General features: G+C 47.5%; 1 protein-coding gene across 2 annotated transcripts in view; it reads right to left on the bottom strand.

Moving 5' to 3' along the window:
- col11a1a (collagen, type XI, alpha 1a) overlaps positions 1 to 15,742 on the bottom strand; it is a 386,832-nt gene that overhangs the window by 290,056 nt on the left and 81,034 nt on the right. For both annotated transcript variants that reach the window (XM_073062463.1, XM_073062464.1), the window contains exon 5: positions 4,482 to 4,601. In XM_073062463.1, the coding sequence (XP_072918564.1) occupies positions 4,482 to 4,601 (120 nt within the window). The remainder of the gene's footprint in view (positions 1 to 4,481; positions 4,602 to 15,742) is intronic.

The following is a 15,742-nucleotide window of genomic DNA, read 5'->3' as shown; positions in this document are numbered from 1 at the left end:
GGGTGTCAAGGGTTGACAGTTGAGCAGAAGTGGGTGTCGGGGGATGCCAAGAGTCAAGAGGAGTATCAAGGGTGTGAGGAGAGTGCGTCGAGAGTTATTTGAGTGGGGTGTCAAAGGGTGAGTCAGGGGTGTTGAGGGATGAAGGGATGAGGTCGAGGGGAGAGCCAAAGTCAAAGGGAGATTCAAGGGATGAGAGGAGACTCAATGGGAAAGTTGATGGGAGAGTCAAGGGTCAAGGTGAGGGGAAAAGGGTGAGGGTCCAGGAAGGTGCAAGGGTTGAGAGGAATGTTGAGAGGAGAGTCAAGAGTTGAGGGGAGATTTGATAAAAGAGTTGAGGGTTGAGGGTTGAGGTTCAAGACGAGGAGCAAGGGGCATGGTGAGGGTCTGAGGAATGGGCAAGGGTCAAGGAGAGTGCTGAGGCGAGACCCCAGAGTCAAGGGGAGGGTTGAGGGGGTAGGTGGTCAATGGGAAAGTTGAGGGTAAAGGGATAAGGCAAGTAGTGAGGGGCAAATGGCTAGGGTTGAGGAGTGAATGGAGAGTTGAGGGGAGAGTCGCGAGTACAGAAGGAAGTAAAAGGGTCAACAGTTGAGGAGAGAGTCAAAGATTGAGGGCTAAGGTGGGGATCAAGAGTCAAAGGGGTATCGAGGGTCAAGGCAAGGAGGAGGGGTGAGGGATAACTGGTGAGAGTCGAGGAGAAGGTCAAGGAGGGTGTTGAGGGAAGTTTTGAGGGTCGAGGGGAGACTCAAGAATCAAGATGGAGAGGGTCAATGGGAGAGTTGAGGCTGAGGGAAGAGTCAAAGGATGAGAAAAGAATCAAAGGTCAAGGTGTGGAGCAAGGGGCGAGGATTGGGGGTGCAAGGTAAGGATCAAGTTGAGGGTTGAGGAGAGGGTTAAGAGGAGTGTCTTAGGGAGAATTGTGGGCTGAGGGGAGAGTCGAGAATCGAGGGTTGAGGTAAAGGTCGAGAAGAGAATCTTGGGTCATAGGGAGTGTTGAGTGTCAAAAGGAGGATTGATGAGAGGGTCAAGGGGTAGTTCAAGCAGAGAGTGAAGGGTCGAAGAGAGCATCAAAAGGAGAGTCAAAAGTTGAGGGGACAATCGATGGTTGAGGGGGAGTCAAGGGTTCAGGGACGAGGAGAAAGTTGCAGGTCAAAGGGATCAAGGGTAAATCCAAGAAGCAAGGGACAAGTTGTGAGGGACGTGGGGAGAGCAAGTCAAGTGGAGAGACAAGGATCGAAGGGAGTTTTGACAAAAAGACAGGAGAGTTGAGAGTGGAGGGGTGAGTTGAGTGCAGAGTTAAGGGTCCAGGGGAGAGTTGAGGAATGAGTCAAGGGTCGAATGGTCAAGAGTCTAGGGTCAAGTGGAAAGTGGAGAGGTGAGGATTGAGGGGAGTTTGGTCATGGGTCAAAGTGGGAGTCAAGGGGAGAGTAGAGAGTCAAGGGGGAGTTAAAGGGAGAGCCAAGGGTCAAGGATGAGGAGAGAGTTGTGGGTCTAGGGTCAAGGGTCAAAGTGAGGAGCGAGGAACAAATTGCGAGGGGAGAGGTTGTGAGGGGTGTGGGAAGGGCAATGGTCAAGTGGAGAGACAGGGGTTGAGAGGAGTTTTGATGGATGAGGGGAGAGTTGAGAATGGAGAAGTGAGTTGAGTGCAGAGTCAAGGGTCCAGGGGAGAGTCGAGGGAAGAATCAAGAGTCAAGGGGAGATTCAAGAGTCTAGGGTCAAGTAGTGAATAGTGAGTGGACAGTGAAGGGTCAAGGGTTGAAGTCCGAGGGTCGAATGGAGAGGTGAGAGCTGAGGGTCAAAGGAAGAGTTGAGGGTCGAGGAAAGAGTCAAGAGTTGAGAATAGAGTCAAGGTCGAGAGTTTGGCAAGGGTCAAGGGTCAAGTTGAGGGTTGAGGGACAAGGTGAAGGGAGTGGCAAGTTGAGGGTTGAGGAGAGAGTCGAGGGGTATGTGGGTCAAGTGGAGAGTCAGAATCAAGGGTCGAGGGGAGAGTTGAGGGTTGATGGGAGAGTCAAGTGTCAAGGAACAAAGCAAATGGTGAGGGGTGAATGGCAGGGGAAAGGTCAAGGAGTGAGTGGAGGGGTGAGTCAAGGGGAGATGTGAGATTGGAGTCAAGGGTTGAGGAGAGAATCAAGGGTGTGGGGACAGTCGAGAGTCCAGAGTCGAGTGTTTAGTGGAGAGTTGAGGGTCAAGGGTCAAAGATCAAGGGTCAATTTGGGAGTCAAGGGGATAGTTGAGGTAGAGTTGAGAGTCAGAGGATGTCGAGGGTGTCAAGGGATGAGGGGAGAGTATAGGGTCAAGGGTTAACATGAGTGGCGATGATCAAGGTGAGCGTCGAGGTGTGTTTTGATGACAAAGCGGAAAATTAGGAGACAAGGGTCTAGGGGAGAGTCGTGGGGAGGGTCAAGTGGATTACCAAGTAGAGTGTCAAGGGTTGAAGGGGGAGAAAATAGTCTAGAGTAGAGTTAAGGTTCGACAGTCAAGGAGAGTCGAAGATTGAGGGTTGAGATGGGGATCAATGGCCAAGGGGGTGTCACAAGACAAGGTAAAGTAGTGGGTAATATAGCAAGGGGCGAGGAGTGAGGCATAATGGGCAAGGGATTAGGGGAAGGTCAAGGGGAGGGTTGAGGAAAGTTTTGAGGGTCCAGAGGAGACTCAAGAATCAAGGGGCAGGTCAAATGGAGAGTCAAGGGTCAAGGGGTGAGTCAAAGGTTGAAAAGAGCTTTCAGAAGAGAGTCAAAGGTTGAGGGAGAGTCAAGGGTCGGCAGAAGGGTCAAAGAGAGAGTCGAGATGAAAGAAAGGAGTCAAGGGTCGAGCGAAGAGTCAAGTGGAGGCCCAGGAAGGAGAGTTGAAGTCTGAGTCAAGGAGAGAGTCAGGGGAGAGTCAAGGGTCAGGGTCGTGGGACAAGGAGAGAGTTGAGGCTTGAGGGTCAAGGGTCAATGCAAAGAGCAAGGGTCAAATTGTGAGAGGCGAATTTGCAAAGGATGTGGAGAGGACATGGGTCAAGTGAAGAGACAAGTGTCGAGTGGAGTATTAATGTATAAGGGGAGAGTTGAGAATGGAGAGGTGAGTTGAGTGCAGTCAAGTGTCCAGGGGAGGTTCAAGAGAGTCAAGTGGTGAGTGGAGAGTGGAGAGGCAAAAGTCGAGGGGCGAGTGGAGTGGTGAGAGCCGAGTGTTGAGGGGAGTGGCAAGGTGAGAGGTGAGGGGAGTATTGAGGGGAGTTTTGTGGGTCGTGGAAAGTCAAGCATCAAGGGCAAGGGTTAAGAGTCAAGTCAAGGGGCAGGGGAAGAGAAGCAAGGGGTGGGGGGGTTGTGGTCGAGTAGAGAGTCGAGCGTCAAGATGAGGGTCAAGGATCTAGGGGAGAGTTGAGGGGTGAGGGAAGAGTTGAGGGTTAAGCTGAGAGTAGAGTCTTGAGGGTCAAGGCGAGGGGTGAAAGCATTGGAAGGGGCATGGGTCGAGTGGAGTATTGAGAGGAGAGTTGAGAGTCAAGGGGAGAGTTGAGGGTCAAGGGTAGCATCAAGGATCAAGTGGGGAGTCAAGGGTCAAGTGGAAAGTGTCAAGAGTCAAGTGGAAAGTGTCAAGAGTCAGAGGAGAGTCAAGGGTCAAGAGCAGTTGAAGGTCAACAGGAAAGCCAAGGGGAGAGAGGAGAGTCGAGGATTGAGGCTCAGGGTTGAGAGTCAAGGGGAAAGTTATAATCAAGGGTCGAGAGTTGAGTGGAGGTTTGAGGCCAGATGCGAGAGTCAAGGGGTGAGTTGAGAGTTGAGGAACGAGGATCACGTTGAGGGTTGAGAGTCAAAGTGATAGGCAAGAATTGAAACAAGGGGTGAGATTCAAGTGTTGAGGGAAGATTCAAGGATCAAACGGAAAATCAGGGTCAAGGGGAGAGTCGAGGGTCAAGGAACGAGGGGAGATTCAAGGGCAGAGCAGATTGTTGAGGGTCGAGGGTTGATGGTCAAGTCATATGGTGTGGGTCAAAGGTCAAGGGTCAAGGCATGGGCAAAGTGTGAAGATTGAGGCGAGGGTCAATGGGAGAGTTGAAGGTAAAGTGGAGAGTTGAGAGTCAAAAGGGGAATCGAGGGTCAAGGGCACTGTTGAAGGTCAAATGTCAAGAATAAGTGAGAGTGCTAGTTTGTGATCAGCAAGCTTAAGCAGTGGGGAGCGTGGGTTCAGATCAAGGTCAACGTAGAGTCCAAAGCTAGAACCCGGGTCCAGATTTGTGCTGCAGAGACAGTGTGACGGAGTGGGATTCTGAACTCTCTGACCCACTGACCCCAACAACAGCTCTTCAACCCACTCCCCACCCCTCCTTCTCCCCCTCTCCTTTGCCCCATCCCACTTCACCTCCCTTGCTGCTCCCTCTTTTCCTCCCCACCCCTGCCAAACCCCTCCCTCTCCCCTCCCCCACCTCCCCCATCCATTTTCCCCTCAGCCTCCCCATTCCCCACCTCCCCCATCCTGCACCACTTGAGCCTGAAAGGTTGCCTGACCTGGGCCTCCTGCGCCTGTGGTAACTGGGGCAGCGGAGTATTGCAGTCGGGGCTGTAATGGTCACAGTAATCGTAGGCCGCTCGGGGATCTGGAACAATCAACAGCTGCTGGATATCCCCCTGAGAACACAGAAACAACAGAGAAGACCCATAAGAAATCATTAGCAGGGGCACAAAACCAATGGGAGAGCAGGAAAGATGGGCCAAGTGGCCTAATACTGCACCTGTATCTCAGAGACCTTGCATCTCCCAACAGACAGATACAGAGGCAACACACTCGGACAGGGCAGATTCCAGGTAAAATCTAAGAAAATATTGGAATCATTCAGTGGGCTGGGCTGAGCCAGAGAGGAGTGGGTTCACATTCAGGATGGTCATGTCCAGAGATGTTTAAACTGATCACAACCCTGTCTCAGCCTGGACAGCTCTTGGAAATCTAAACTCAGTACCTCCCCTCCCACAGTGTGATCCTCCCTCTCTTCCCACCTGTGGTGAGGAATTTGATGCCGCGGAATTCGGAGTGTGTTGGAATTCTATGCCAATGTACAGTGGGGTGCCTGGCTGCAATGCGCCAGTCCAGTCCCCCAGGATGATGACAAACAGATTCCCCACTGCCGCTCTGCGCTCTGCATCAGGTTTCCCAAGCATCTGGAGAACATTAAAATCAGCCAAAGACACAAGCAATCTCTCACACTTGTTCTCCTGCTAATTACTGCATAGTAAACTATAAACTGCAACATTTGGGCTTCCAAATGAGCATACCAGTAAATCTACAGGGCTTGGCTGGCAGTTTACACAGAAACACAGACAGACAATTCACACAATCAACAGATGCTTTCAGTAGTGAAACAAATTGATTGATCATCTAATCTCAGAGAGCGTAGACTTAGCAAGAGAGAATGAGGACACACAAATGAAGCAAAGAGTGAAATGTCAAGGACGTGACATTTCAGTGGTTTGACAACCTATCTCGACATTAAGGTTTCAGCTAGGAAAACATACCACTCAGGTCACAAGGAACAGACTGGACTCAGGCAGAGCTGTGGTTAACTGTGTACAGGTCAGCATGTGTCTCTGCTAGCGGCACTGTCTGCAGATCTAAGTGTGATGGTTCTGGGGGTACTTCATACAGGTTAGCATGTGTTGGTGCTAGTGGGACTGTCTGCAGGTCTGGGTGTGATCGTGCCAAGGGAACTGTGTATAGGTCAGCATGTGTCTCTGCTAGAGGGACTGTCTGCAGGTCTGGGAGTGATAGTGCCAGGGGAACTGTGCACAGGTCTGTGTGTGATGGTTCTGGGGATTCTGTGTATGTGGCTGTGCTGGATGTACGGTGTACGGCTCTGTGTATGACCATGCTGGGGTTACCACGTGCTGGTGAGGTAGTAACAGGGGACCAAAAAAAAGGCAGATAAACTTTATGTATACTTTGCATCTGTCTTCACTATAGAAGACACTCACAGTATGCCAGAGGAAAAAGTGCTAGGCAAACTCAAAGGTCTTAAGGTGCGTAAGTCACCTGGACAAGGCAGACTACATCCCAGAGTCCTGAGAGAGATTGCTGAAGAGATACAGATGCATTGATCATGATCTTTCTAGAATCACTTGATTCTGGCATGGTCCCAGAGAACTGGAAAATTGCAATTGTCATTCCACTCTTTAAGAAGGGATGAAGGCAAAGGAAAGGAAATTATAGACCAGTTAGTCTAACCTCAGTGGTTGGGAATGTGTTGGACCCCAAGGCATTCTACAAGTATGTGAATAGCAAGAGGATAAGACGTGAAAGAATAGGACCTATTAAGTGTGACAGTGGGAAAGTGTGTATGGAACCGGAGGAAATAGCGGAGGTGCTTAATGAGTACTTTACTTCAGTATTCACCATGGAAATTGATCTTGGTAATGGTGTTGTAAACTTGCAGCAGGCTGAAAAGCTTGAGCATGTAGATATTAAGAAAGACAATGTGCTGGAGCTTTTGGAAAGCATCAAGTTGGATAAGTCGCCGGGTCCAGATGAGATGTAGCCCAGGCTACTGTGGGAGGCAAGGGAGGACATTGCTGAGCCTCTGGTGATGATCTTTGAATCATCAATGGGTACAGGAGAGGTTCCAGAAGATTGGAGGGTTGTGAATGTTCCTTTATTCAAGAAAGGGAGTAGAAATAGCCCAGGAGATTATTAACAAGTGAGTCTTACTTCAGTGGTTGGAAAGTTGATGGAGAAGATCCTGAGAGGCAGGATTTATGAACATTTGGAGAGGTATTTTCAATCGAAGCAAGAGGCTGAGAGTGAAAGGCTGAAGCATCGCAGAGGGAAGGTCGTTTTTCTTTTCTTTAACTGATTGGGAAAAAGAGGCTAGACTGCGCAGGTGCGTGATGTAGTGTGCCAAATTTTAAAAGAAAGACCGCCATATACAGCAGCCATTGTCGTAGCGGCCATCGTTGGAGTGGACTGAGTCGGAGTGGGACAGCTTTGGCTCAATCAGGCTTCGGCGAGGGTAGGTTCCAGTAAGTTTCTGTTTCTCTTCTTTTTTTTTGTTCGGACTAGAGAGAATGCCAGGCAGGATGTTAGAATGCTCCTCTTGCAGGATGTGGGAAGTCAGGGAGACCTCCGGTCTCCCTGACAACGATACCTGCAAGAAGTGCATCCAGTTACAGCTCCTAACAAACCGCATTAGGGAACTGGAGCAGGAGCTGGATGACCTCCGGATCATTTGGGAGACTGAGCAGTTTATAGATAGTAGCTTCCGGGAGGTAGTTACACCTAAGAAGCAGGGCACAGGTAATTGGGTTACCATCAGGCGAGGGAAGGGGAAAGGGCAGGTAGTGCAGGGTTTCCCTGTGGCCATTCCCCTCCAAAACAGGTATACCGATTTGGATACTGTTGGGGGGGGGGGGGGGGGGGGGGTGGCTTACCTGGGACAAGCTGCGGCAGCCTGATCTCTGGCACTGAGTCTGGTTCTGCAGTGCAGAAGGGAGGGAGGAAGAAGAGGAGAGCGGTAGTGATAGGGGACTCCATAGTTAGAGGTACAGACAGGAGATTCTGTGGTCATGACAGAGACTCCCGGATGGTTTGTTGCCTCCCAGGTGCCAGGGTCAGGGATGTCTCTGATCATGTGCACAGCATTCTGAGGTGGGAGGGTGATCAGCCAGATGTCGTGGTACACATCGGTACCAATGACATAGGTAGAAGGAGTCAGGAGGTCCTGAAGAATGAGTACAGAGAGCTTGGTAGGAAGTTGAAAAACAGGACCTCAAGGGTAGTAATCTCCGGATTGCTGCCTGTGCCACGTGCCAGTAAAGGTAAGAGTAGGATGCTCTGGCAGATGAACACAAGGCTGAGAAACTGGTGTAGGGGGCAGAGTTTCAGATTTTTAGATCACTGGGACCTCTCCTGGGGCAGGTGGGACCTGTACAAGAGAGACAGGTTACACCTGAACTACAAGGGGACCAATATACTTCAAGGAGGTTTGCTAGTGCTGTTGGGGAGGGTTTAAACTGGATTTGCAGGGGGATGGGAACCAGAGTGCCAGAGTAGATAGTGGAACGGGGGTAAAAATAAATGATGTTAGTAGTTCATGCAAAGTCACAAATAGTAAGGTTGTGTGTGGTGGTAATAATCTTCTGAGGTGTGTATATTTCAATGTGAGGAGTATTGTGGGAAAGGCAGATGAACTGAGGGCATGGATTGGCACATGGAATTATGACATCATAGCCATTACTGAAACCTAACTACAGGAGGGGCAGGACTGGCAGCTCAATGTTCCAGGGTTCCAATGTTTCAGACGTGATAGAGGCAGAGTGATGAAGGGTGGGGGGGGGGGGGTGGCTTTGCTAGTCAGGGAAAATATTACAGCAGTGCTTCGGCAGGAAAGATTAGGGGGCTTGTCTACTGAGGCCATATGGGTGGAGCTGAGAAACAGGAAAGGTATGACCACTTTAATAGGGTTGTATTATAGACCACCCAATAGTCAACAAGAATTGGAGGAGCAAATCTGCAGAGAGTTAACAGACAACTGCAGGAGTCAGAAAGTTGTAATTGTAGGGGATTTTAATTTTCCACACATTGATTGGGACTCCCATACTATTAAAGGTCTAGATGGGTTAGAGTTTGTGAAATGTGTTCAGGAAAGTTTTCTAAATCAATATATAAATGTACCAACGAGGGAGGATGCAATATTAGATCTCCTATTAGGAAACAAGTTAGGGCAGGTGACGGAAGTGTGTGTAGGGGAACACTTTGGTTCCAGTGATCATAACGTCATTAGTTTCAACTTGGTCATGGATAAAGATAGATCTGGTCCTCGGGTTGAAGTTCTAAACTGGAAAAAAGCCAAATTTGAAGAAATGAGAAAGGATCTAAAAAGCGTAGATTGGGACAGGTTGTTCTCTGGCAAGGATGTGATTGGTAAGTGGGAGGCTTTCAAAGGAGAAATTTTGAGAGTGCAGAGTTTGTGTGTTCCTGTCAGGGTTAAAGGCAAAATGAATTCAGAATAAGGAACCTTGGTTCTCAAGGGATATTGGAACTCTGATAAAGAAGAAGAGAGAGATGTATAACATGTATAGGCAACAGGGAGGAAATAAGATGCTTGAGGAGTATAAAAAGAGTAAGAAAATACTTTAAAAAGAAATCAGGAGGGCTAAAAGTAGACATGAGGTTGCTTTGGCAGTCAGGATGAAGGATAATCCTAAGGGCTTCTACAGGTATGTTAAGAGTAAAAGGATAGAAAGGGATAAACTTGGTCCTCTTGAAGATCAGAGTGGTCGGCTATGTATGGAACGAAAAAAACGGGAGAGATATTAAATGGGTTTTTTGCATCTGTATTTACTAAGGAAACTGGAAACGAGGCAAACAAGTAGGGAGGTCATGGAACTTATACAGATTAAAGAGGAGGAGCTGCTTGCTGTCTTGAGGCAAATCAGAGTAGATAAATACCCAGGACTTGACAGGATATTCCCTCGGACCTTGAAGGAGACTAGTGTTGAAATTGCAGGGGCCCTGGCAGAAATATTTAAAATGTCGATATCCACGGGTCAGGTGCCCGGATCTACAAGTATTTGGATAGACAGGGCTTATTAGAAAAAGTCAGCATGGCTTTGTGTGTGGTAGGTCATGTTTAACCGATCTATTAGAGTTTTTCGAGGAAGTTACCAGGAAAGTGGATGAAGGGAAGGCAGTGGATGTTGTATACATGGACTTCAGTAAGGCCTTTGACAAGGTCCCGCATGGGAGGTTAGTTAGGAAGATTCAGTCGCTAGGTATACATGGAGAGGTAATAAATTGGATTAGACATTGGCTCAATGAAAGAAGTCAGAGAGTGGTAGTGGAGGATTGCTTCTCTGAGTGGAGGCCTGTGACTAGTGGTGTGCCACAGGGATCAGTGCTGTGTCCATTGTTATTTGTCATCTATATCAATGATCTAGATGATAATGCGGCAAATTGGATCAGCAAATTTGCTGATGATACAAAGATTGGAGGTGTAGTGGACAGTGAGGAAGGTTTTCAAAGCTTGCAGAAGGACTTGGACCAGTTGGAGGAATGGGCTGAAAAATGGCAGATGGAGTTTAATGCGGACAAGTGTGAGGTATTGCACTTCGGAAGGTCAAACCAAGGTAGAACATATAAGGTAAATGGTAGGACACTGAGGAGTGCAGTAGAACAGAGGGATCTGGGAGTACAGATACATAATTCCCTAAAAGTGGCGTCACAGGGTTGTAAAGAGAGCTTTTGGTACATTGGCCTTTATAAATCAAAGTACTGAGTATGAGTTGGAATGTAATAGTGAGGTTGTATAGGACATTGGTGAGACCGAATTTGGAGTAGTTGTTCAGTTTTGGTCACCTAATTACAGGAAGGATATTAATAAGGTTTAAAGCGTGCAGAGAAGGTTTACAAGGATGTTGCTGGGACTTGAGAAACTGAGTTACAGAGAAAGGTTGAATAGGTTAGGGCTTTATTCCCTGGAGCCTAGGAAAATGAGGGGTGATTGGATGGAGGTGTGTAAAATTAAGATGGGTATAGATAGAGTGAATGCAAGCATGTTTTTTCCACTGAGGCCGGGGAGAAAAAAACCAGAGGTCATGGGTTAAGGGTGAAGGGGGAAAAGTTTAAAGGGAACATGGGGGGGGGGGGGACTTCTTCACACAGAGAGTGGTGGGAGTGTGGAATGAGCTGCCAGATGAAGTGGTAAATGTGGGCTCACTTTTGACATTTAAGAAAAACTTGGACAGGTGTATGGATAAGAGGTGTATGGAGGGATTTGGCCCAGGTGCAGGTCAGTGGGACTAGGCAGAAAATTGGTTCGGCACAGCCAAGGAGGGCCAAAAGGCCTGTTTCTGTGCTGTAATGTTCTATGGTTCTATAATATGATTAAGGAATAGGCAGCGTGGCTTTGTCAAGGGCAGGTTGTGCCTTGAGAAACTGACTGAATTTTTTGAGGATGTGACTAAACACATTGATGAAAGAAGAGCAGTAGATGTAGTGTATATGGATTTCAGCATGGCATTTGATAAGGTACCCCATGCAAGGCTTATTGAGAAAGTAAGGAGGCATGGGATCCAAGGGGACATTGCTTTGTGGATCCAGAACTGGTTTGCCCACAGAGGGCAAAGACTGGTTGTAGACAGGTTATATTCCGCATGGAGGTCGGTGACTAGTGGTGTGCCTCAGGGATTTGTTCTGGGACCCTTACACTTAATGATTTTTATAAATGACCTGGATGAGGAAGTGGAGGGATGGGTTAGTAAGTTTGCTGATGACACAAAGGTTGGAGGTGTTGTGGAAAGTGTGGAGGGCTATCAGAGAATACAGCGGGACATTCATAGGATGAAAAACTGGGCTGAAAAGTGACAGATGGAGTTCAACCCAGATAAGTGTGAAGTGGTTCATTTTGGCAGGTCAAATATGATGGCAGAATATAGAATTAATGTTAAGACTCTTGGCAGTGTGGAGGATCAGAGGGATCTTGGGGTCCGACTCCAGAGGACACTCAAAGCAGCTGCGTTGGTTGACACTGTGGTTAAGAGGGCATATGGTGTATTGGCCTTCATTAATCATGGAATTGAATTTAGGTGCCAAGAGGTAATGTTGCAGCTATATAGGACCTTGATCAGACCCCATTTGGAGTACTGTGCTTAGTTCTGATCGCCTCACTACAGGAAGGACGTGGAAGCCATAGAAAGGGTGCAGAGGAGATTTACAAGGATGTTGCCTGGATTGGGGAGCATGCCTTATGAAAACAGGTTGAGTGAACTCAGCCTTTTCTCCTTGGAGCGACGGAGGATGAGAGGTGACTTGATAGAGATGTATAAGATGATGAGAGGCATTGATCATGTGGATAGTCAGAGGCTTTATCCCAGGGCTGAAATAGTTGCCACAAGGCGACACAGGTTTAAGGTGCTTGAGAGTAGGTACAGAGGAGATGTCAGGGGTAAGTTTTTTACTCAGAGAGTGGTGAGTGCGTGGAATGGGCTGCCGGAAATAGTGGTGGAGGCGGATACGATAGGGTCTTTTAAGGACTTTCAAATAGGTGCATGGAGTTTAGAAAAATAGAGGGATATGGGGAAGTTAGTAACTTCTAAGGTAGGGACATGTTCGGCACAACTTTGTGGGCCAAAGTGCCTGTATTGTGCTGTAGGTTTCCTATGTTTCTATAAAAACAAGGAGTTAATGCTAAGGTTTTATACGGCACTAGTCAGGCCACATTAAGAGTATTGTCAACAGCTTTGGGCCTCATATCTCAGAAAGGATGTGAAGTCATTGGAGAGAGACCAGAGAAGGTTCACAAGGATGATTCTGGGAACATATGAGAAGCAATTGGCACCTTTAGGCCTGTACTCAATGGAATTAAGAAGAATGCGGGAGGATTTAACTGAAACCTATCGAATGTTGTAAGGACTAGAGAGGATAGATGTGGAGAGGATGTTTCCTGTGGTGGGGGTATCCTGAACTAGAGAGCACAACTTCAAAATTGAGGGACAACCTTTTAGATCAGAGGTAAGGAGGAATTTTTTAGCCAGAGAGTCGTGAATCTGTGGAATGCTCTGCCACAGACATCAGTGGAGGACAAGTCCGTGGGTGTATTTAAGGCGAAAGTTGATTAAATACTGATCAGTCAGGCATCAAAGGAGATGGCAAGAGGCAGGTGTATGGGGTTGAGTGGGATCCAGGATCAGCCATGATGGAATAGTGGAGCAGACTCGATGGGTTGAATGGCCTAATTCTGCTCCTATGTCTTCAGGTCTGTGTGTGACGGTGCTGGGGTACTCTGTACAGGTCTGTTTATAACCGTGTTGGGAGTGTTATGTGCAGGTCTGTGTATGACCATGCTGGGGTACTCTGTACGGGTCTGTTTATAACCGTGTTGGGAGTGTTATGTGCAGGTCTGTGTATGACCATGCTGGGGTACTCTGTACGGGTCTGTTTATAACCGTGTTGGGAGTGTTATGTGCAGGTCTGTGTATGACCATGCTGGGGTACTCTGTACAGGTCTGTTTATAACCGTGTTGGGAGTGTTATGTGCAGGTCTGTGTATGACCATGCTGGGGTACTCTGTACGGGTCTGTTTATAACCGTGTTGGGAGTGTTATGTGCAGGTCTGTGTATGACCATGCTGGGGTACTCTGTACGGGTCTGTTTATAACCGTGTTGGGAGTGTTATGTGCAGGTCTGTGTATGACCATGCTGGGGTACTCTGTACGGGTCTGTTTATAACCGTGTTGGGAGTGTTATGTGCAGGTCTGTGTATGACCATGCTGGGGTACTCTGTACGGGTCTGTTTATAACCGTGTTGGGAGTGTTATGTGCAGGTCTGTGTATGACCATGCTGGGGTACTCTGTACAGATCTATGTTGTACATGCTTCACTGCAGTGTACAAGAGTGGCATTGGATCATAAAAGCAGCAGAACATTAGAGGCAAAACAGGACATCTGGGATTTCTAGTCTTTGACTTCCAGGAGGGCTGCCTGAATCATAGCCGTTGATACCCCATGTAGAGAGGCTTTTATATTCTAGTCCCCTTGAAATAAATGCCATCATTGCATTTGCCTACTTTACCACAGACTCAACCTGTAAATTAACCTTCTGGAAGTCTTGCATGAAGGCTCATTAGTCCCTCTGCACCCCTAATGTTTGTATTATTACAGACCTTTTCCAGCTTCCTTTGCAAACTCAACCCCACATCTAGGCAACTATTTGGAGGCCAATATAGGATTCCCATAATGGTTTCTTAACCCTTGCAATTTCTTAACTCCACACACAAAGATTCAACATTTTCTGACTCTATGTCACCTCTTTCTAAAGACGTAATTCGATCTCTTACCAACACAGACATGTCACCGCCTATGCCTTTCTGCCTGACCTTTCAATACAAAGTATATCCTTTGATGTTAAGCTCCCAACTATGGCCTTCTTTCAGCCACGACTCAGTAATGCCCATGGCATCATACCGACCAATCTCCAATTGTGTCACCAGTTCATTCCCCTTATTCCAATCCTATGCACATTTAAATACAGCACCTTAACTCCTGCATTCTTCGCCCTTTTGAATTATGCCTCTGTGGTACAATTTAACTCTTTGATACATTAGCATTTGTACCCAATCTTTCCTTACATGTACATTACCTACATCATCTACTTGTAAACCTGCATCTCATCCTCAGCTCTATCAGACTGGTTCCCATCTCCAGCCATATTAGATTAAACCAGTCCCAACAGCTCTAGTAAACCTAACCGCAAGAATATTGGTCTCCCTCAGATTAAAGTGCAACCAACTCACTTTATTACAGGTCACACCTGAGGGACTGGACGGTAGGAAGAGATTAAGCAGGTTGCTGTGTTATTCATTCAAAGTTCGAGAATGAGGAGTGAATTTACAAAATAATGAGGAGCATAGGGAGGGTCTTTTTCCCAAGATGGGGTTCTACGACTTTCACTCGACTCTGTGACGAACTGATGCTGAGGCTCTGGTCTGATCCAGCTGCTCTGGGCTTCATGTCTATGGACTCATTTTTGTTCTGTATGCTATTTGCTTACTTTTCTTGTTTGCGCAATTCATTTTTTTTTTCTCTGCACATTGGGTTTCTTTGTTTTATGGCTGTCTATAAGGAGCCGAATTTCAAAGTTGAAAGTAGAAACATAGAAAACCTACAGCACAATACAGGCCATTTGGCCCACAAAGCTGTGCTGCACATGTCCCTTCCTCAGAAATTACTAGGCTTACCCATAGGCCTCTATTTTTCTAAGCTCCATTCCACGTACTCACCATTCTCTGAGTAAAAAACTTACCCCTGACATCTCCTCTGTACCTATTCCCCAGTACCTTAAACCTGTGTCCTCTCATGCTAGCCATTTCAGCCCTGGGAAAAAGCCTCTGACTATCCACACAATCTATGCCTCTCATCATCTTATACACCTCTATCAGGTCACCCTTCAACTTCCTTCGCTCCAAGGAGAAAAGGCCGAGTTCACTCAACCTATTCTCAAATGGCATTTAGGCCAGATTTAGGCCAGTTAGAAGAATGGGCTGAAAGATGGCAGATGGAGTTTAATACTGATAAGTGTGAGGTGCTACATTTTGGTAGGACTAATCAAAATAGGACATGTATGGTAAATGGTAGGGCATTGAGGAATGCAGTAGAACAGAGTGATCTAGGAATAATGATGCATAAGTTCCCTGAAGGTGGAATCTCATGTGGATAGGGTGGTGAAGAAAGTTTTTGGTATGCTGGCCTTTATAAATCAGAGCATTGAGTATAGGAGTTGGGATGTAATGTTAAAATTGTACAGGGCATTGGTGAGGCCAATTTTGGAGTATTGTATACAGTTCTGGTCACCGAATTATAGGAAAGATGTCAACAAAATAGAGAGAGTACAGGGAGGTAGTCACACCTAGGCTGCCGGAAGCAGGTCGTTGGGTGACAGTCCGAGGGGGGAAAGCGAAGGAGAGTAGACAGGTAGTGCAGAGCACCCCTGTAGCTATTCCCCTGAATAATAAGTTTACCGTCCTGGATGCTGTTGGTGAGGACGACCGACCAGGTGTGAGCCATGGTGGCAGGGCCTCTGGCACTGAGTCTGACCCTGTGGTGCAGAAGGATGGGATGGAGAAGAGGAGAACTGTCGTCATTGGAGACTCTATAGTCAGGGGAGCAGACAGGAGATCTTGTGGACGTGAGAAGGAAACCCACATGGTTTGTTGCCTCCCGGGTGCCAGGGTCCGGGATGTCTCTGATCGGGTGCATGACATCCTGGTCCGAGAGAGAAAGCAACCAG

The sequence above is a fragment of the Hemitrygon akajei genome, chromosome 12 (genome assembly GCF_048418815.1).
Source record: "Hemitrygon akajei chromosome 12, sHemAka1.3, whole genome shotgun sequence".
Lineage (NCBI taxonomy): Eukaryota > Metazoa > Chordata > Chondrichthyes > Myliobatiformes > Dasyatidae > Hemitrygon > Hemitrygon akajei.
Note: the sequence above shows the minus strand (reverse complement) of the source record. Positions and strands in the feature narration are given on the sequence as shown.